The 5930-nt window shown below is 32.8% G+C and overlaps 1 protein-coding gene across 1 annotated transcript in view; it reads left to right on the top strand.

The window, feature by feature from the left end:
* Nucleotides 1-2835: 2835 nt before the first annotated feature.
* Nucleotides 2836-5930, top strand: part of LOC106476384 (dynactin subunit 2-like) — a gene marked incomplete at its 3' end in the record, with an annotated part of 12610 nt that continues 9515 nt past the window's right edge. Inside the window, exon 1 of the mRNA XM_013937044.2 lies at nucleotides 2836-2939. Coding sequence (XP_013792498.1) covers nucleotides 2904-2939 — 36 coding nt within the window. The remainder of the gene's footprint in view (nucleotides 2940-5930) is intronic.

Below are 5930 nucleotides of genomic sequence, written 5' to 3'. Positions count from 1 at the left end.
GGTATAATATATTTGTGTTCAATTGATTTTTTTAACCTACGTGTTTTTCTAACGTCATGAATGTGAAAATAAACTGCCGTCATATATTCTGTTCAATTTTCAACATAAAAAGCCTTGTATACATAACAAATCCCACTAAATATGTGATATATAAACATGCCATACATTTTCTACCTTTAAATATTAATGTGATATTATTCTAAATTAATCAGTTATTCTAAGGAAAGTCATTAAGTTGATTTCACATTAGCTTTCTTTGTTCCTTTGTCATTTTATTGGGGCCATACCTGTTCTTCCATGGAGGGGGCGTGGCTGTAATGCTGTATATTGTGTAAGAATGTAAACACCAGTGTCTTCAGTGTAGGTTAGGTGGTATTTCAAGATTACAGCTTACAATATGCTTGTATGAGAATTACCAGTCATGTTGTAGCACTAATCACTAGATTAATATTATATTACCTGTGTTGTAGAAAATATTGAATTTAAACACTGATATAGGATCTTGGCTGCTCAGTTTGTGAGAATAGTTACAATCCAGTACAAGTGACTTTCCATCATGCAAAGCAAGTACATACATTGTTTTTGCGTTCAAGCATAATAAATATTGTGCTTTTTATGTTGTGTTCAGTCTCTTTATTTCATTTTCATGAACTCAGATATTCAAAGAAACACAGTAATACTCTATAATAAATTTCTTGTTATTCAGTGGACTTATTCCATTGTACTAGGAATAATCAGTTTTAACTGAATGTACCACAAATGTTTCATTTTGCTTTGAGCACTGTCATGGTCTTCAAATTGAATTTAAATTTTATTTTCACCAAAGTAATCCCACTTCTAATATCAGTGTTGTAATGGTTTCTATTGTTGTGCAATTTCTTTTTGATTATTCTGGAAAACGATGACATGTACAGTGCACTTAATGAATCCTCCCCAGTGGGTCAGCAGTAAGTTTACAGAATTTACAAAACTAAAATCGGAGGTTTTATTCCTTTCAGTGGAGAGAGCACAAATAGCCCACTATGTAGCCTTGTGTTAAAACACAATAACAAATAAAAGGAAAGCATTTTACTTCTTCAATTGAATTTCATGTTCTTTAGGGTAATTAACGAAAGCCAAGCGATGTACCTAACTTCACAGATAAATAACACTAATCACTTACTTGCCAACTTATCGTGTGTGTACTTTAGTACTTCGTCGAAACAGAAACTCGAAACTTACATCACTGATCTAACTTTCACAGACGTAATAATCAATCAACTACTTACTAGTCTAACTGATGTATTATATTGTTCAAATGGTTTATTTTATACTCCAGAAAATCTTATTCGGTAAGCTATAAGCTCTTCTTGTGTTGTTGTTGAAATTCTCTCTAGCGAAACGACTAAAATTGAAATATAAAAACTATCTTACAAAATTATTAAAGGTATTTTTCTTTCTTATCCCAGTAAAAGCCGTAATAAATGTTGTTTTAGAATCATAGTTTTCATTTTAACTAAAGGCATGAACCTTTCTATTTCGTTCCTTATACTTCGGACATTAGAATATCAACAATTTAATTTATTCTTGATCCTACTATGTTCATCTCTAAATCTGACAGATTTTCTTAACTTTAAAACTACTGTTGCGTCAGCGAGGTCACGTGACTCGTTCTCTCGAACCTTCGGGAATTGTCGGGAGATTACTAGATATAGGGTAGTGTGATGTATATAAGAGGGTGACAATTATGTGTGTAGGTAGTGAGTAATTAATCTGCTGTCACAGGGTATTGTTGAAGTTAACGTTCGTTATAGCGTTTGTTTTAGCGCGAATGTTGAAATCAAGTGTATCGTGAAGTTATATTCAGAAAGAATAAACCAGTTTTATTAAGTAAGGACTTGTGTCGCTAAAGTTTCGTCGGAACGGAGTTACGGAAAGTTAATTAACAAACGGAGACTTAACACTACTATTGAAATTGTTATGCTCTGAATCTCATTTTTCAAACTCCTCGTTGACATAGCTACTGTTCCCCGTGGGTCAGGAGTAAGTTTTCGGGCTTGCGACGTTAAAATTCAAGGTTCGATTATCCGCGATGGACAGAGCGCAGGTATCCCATTGTTTAATTTTGCGCTAAAAACAACGAAATAAAACTCTAGTTATCCTACAAGTTAAAATGTTTTAATGTATTGAACAAAATAACTTCATCTTCAAATTAGTACAAGAAGCTAATAAGTGATATGTACTGAATACCGTGACTTATCCGTATATAGAGTATTTCTTTATTTTGTAATGCATCTATTTAACCATTACCTCACAACCAGTAAGATAGCAAAAATCAATGAATTTTGGCATATGCTGTAATCTAAGAAACTGGTGCCTTAAATATACTCGACCACCATATCTGTAAAATACCAAATTTAAAGTGTTCGAATGTCTTTTAATTTAAATTAAACTAATAGCTTTAAAACATTTACAGATTGTAATACGCAAAATAAAACAGAAAAACATTACTTTAATTAATATAACGTAACATGCATAATATTCCTCATATTATATAGTTTAGACGTGTTAATTTTAATTCCACAATATACTAATACATAAATAGTTGTTTAGATAATATTTTTTCTATTCCATTTTCTAAATCATAATTATTTCGTTCTCTTTTTGCCCACCCCCCAGTGGCACAGAAATATTTCTGCGGACTTACAACGCTAAAAATCGGGTTTCGATACACGTGGTGGGCAGAGCACAGATAGCCCATTGTATAACTTTGTGCTTAATTCCAAAAAAAAAAAAAACGTTCTCTTTTTGAAATATTTTAGATATCACTTTTTTTTAATCTCATCATAATTAACAGAAGTTTTGAAGATGTCGCTCTTGTCTCTTCACTAACAATATCAGTGGAGGTTTTACTTAATGTCGTTATGGCGAATCCAAAGTATGCTGATCTTCCTGGTATTGTAAGTACCATAGTTATTCAATTACCTTTTTATTTACAAAGATATATTGTTTAAGGATTTTTCTTGTGATGGTTAAAAGGATATAGTAAGAAGTACAAATTATTGTGTTCTAAAATAAGTAACTGAATGAAAATACAATAGTCGTGTTCACTTCAATAACACGGGGGTGGACGTTTCATATGCTCAAGGGCGTACATTTGATATTTTCGTGTTGTCAGTAGAAAAATGAATCAACTGGGGGAATGAGTCACAGTTGTTGGTCAGAATTTGATATTTCTGACTTTGTGGAGTGTTGCTATCTGTTTACGTATCTTGGTTATTATTATGAATATTATTTTATTACCGTTTTACTTTTAGTGGTATATTGTAGAAGTCCAAAGTAAATAAAAATTATCTATATTATGTGTTTTGATGAATAGGTAACAAGTTATAGACAGAAAAAGAGTCGCTTACAGTTGCTTTTTTGTTTGAAGCATTACTATACCTTATTGCCAGAGATACTACAGGCGTATTTGCATAAGTAGAGCAATAAATGTATTTGGGGAAGATATATATATATATATAAGTACAAAATGGAAAACTTGTTTCTGGCTTGGAAAAGAGCATTAGTTTTTAAAGGTGATTTTTCTCTAAAAGTCTTAATTTCTTTTTTTGTATACATATACATGTATGTATACACATTTGTACAGTATTGGAAACAACTATATAAATTTTGAATTAAATGGGCAAGAAATGCCATCATTTTAACAAAACATACGGAGAAAAAGGGGACCATTTTGAGTTTCAACACTGTTCCTGCACAACCACCTTTGAGAAAATGATTAATTCCCCATTTATTCTATTTTTTATGTGCTTAGACATATAAAACTGCCTTAACTAGAACACAGACTGCTTTTTTCCAAATCTTAAACTTGTGACCTGTTTTCCTGTTTGTCTTTGGATCATAATAAAAAAAATTAGAGGCCTTAAGAGGCTATTAAGCCATTGGATAATCTTGTATACTTCATTAAGATCATATCTTGATCTATCTCTCGTCTTCAAATCATCATAGTAGCCCACCTCTGAACCATTTTCAATAAGTCGGTATCCTTTCTAACTTCTAAGACAAGGAGAACAAAACCGTATACAGTATTCCAAGTGAGGCCTAACTAGTGATTTGTATAAAGTGATTGTTGTAACATGTTTTATCATTGAACAGGTTTTATTGGATTATTTGGTACAAATAATGTAAAGTTCAGTCCATGTAATGATAACAAATTAGTTTACTTCCTCTACAACAGCATTTCCCAACCTGGATGGTACTGCCCCCTAATTGGCATTTTTAAAATTCAGGTGGACAGTAAACTTCAAGGGTGTAGATAGAAAACTTTTGAGGATTTCAAAGTTATCTTTGTTAAAATTAAACCAAAAGAAATAGAGGTTTTTCTTTCAACAAGTCTGAGCAAAAATCATTGTGTGGGTGTGTTTGTGGCAAGCAATGCCCACCCCATTGCTTCTTGTCCATTCATTGAGCATGTCTCTTTTGGCACTGCACCACTTGTGGTACTTGTATTAAATGTGTTACAGTAATGTTGTTCTCTACCATTGCTGAAATAAAATATTTCAAAATTTGCAATTGACTATTATTGCCTTACAGTTTTCATTTTAGTAAAATACTTTGATTGTCTAAACATTTATTAGAAGTGGGCACTGTGGTGAAAAAGGTTGGGAACACTGGTCTACAACATGCGCTACAGGCTACAGTCACTTTGGCACAGGGTGTAGGACTAAGTTCACAAACAAATTTTTGACATAAACTGATATTACTTAAGGCCTAATATACTATAAATGATTAACAGAAATATCCTTGATGGATTACATACCTGATTATTGTAACAGAAACTTAAACTTTTACTGAATAACTTCACTTGATCAGTTTTCTATTGGTAACTTAACTATTCCATCATTAACTACTTGTATTTATACAGAATTCTCACTCCTACCAAGTGTGGTACTTTTATGAACATTAATGATCTTAACATCATGTGCCCTCTAGCTAACGTTTAAAATATAACTTACAACACTGCCCCCATCCTGGATTGTGAAATCCCTGGAACAGGCTTAATACAAAAATATAACAAACTGTCCATTCACCAACTCTTTTTCAAGGGTTATGGCATACAGATGGGATGGCCTCTTGTCACTTGCTGTTCTGTCATTTGGGGAATTCCTCCTAGGCAGTTGGTTGAGTGAATCTGTTGGTAGCTGTACATTTCTGTTCTAGAAGTGGTCTTGACAGGAAACCATGGTTTCTCAGCTGACTATCAATAATCTTTCTTTTTTTATTCCTATCTTCATGATCATTTACATTTGTTTTTTCTTTCTAGTGCCAAGCTTTGGGTAAATCTTGGTTAGAATTTTGTACAACACTCTGGAGTTTCTATAATTTATTATATATAATATGTTTGCAATCCAAAAAGTAGCATGAAGTACGTACAACACTTGTTTGCCACTCTGACGTATATCTGATCACAATTTTCCACTTCATGAAGTACGTTCGACACTTGTTTGCCACTCTGACGTATATCTGATCACAATTTTTCACTTCATGAAGTACGTTCGACACTTGTTTGCCACTCTGACGTATACCTGATCACAATTTTCCACTTCATGAAGTACGTTCAACACTTGTTTGCCACTTTGACGTATACCTGATCACAATTTTCCACTTCATGAAGTACATTCAACACTTATTTGCCACTCTCACGTATACCTGATCATAATTTTTCACTTCATGAAGTATGTTTAACACTTGTTTGCAACTCTGACGTATACCTGATCACAATTTTTCACTTCATGAAGTACGTTTAACACTTGTTTGCCACTCTGATGTATACCTGATCACAATTTTTCACTTCATGAAGTACGTTTAACACTTGTTTGCCACTCTGATGTATACCTGATCACAATTTTTCACTTCATGAAGTACGTTTAACACTTATTTGCCACTCT

This window comes from Limulus polyphemus, unplaced genomic scaffold (assembly GCF_000517525.1).
Source record: "Limulus polyphemus unplaced genomic scaffold, Limulus_polyphemus-2.1.2 Scaffold10434, whole genome shotgun sequence".
In the NCBI taxonomy this organism is placed as follows: Eukaryota; Metazoa; Arthropoda; class Merostomata; order Xiphosura; family Limulidae; genus Limulus; species Limulus polyphemus.
This window is presented reverse-complemented; position numbering and strand designations above follow the sequence as displayed.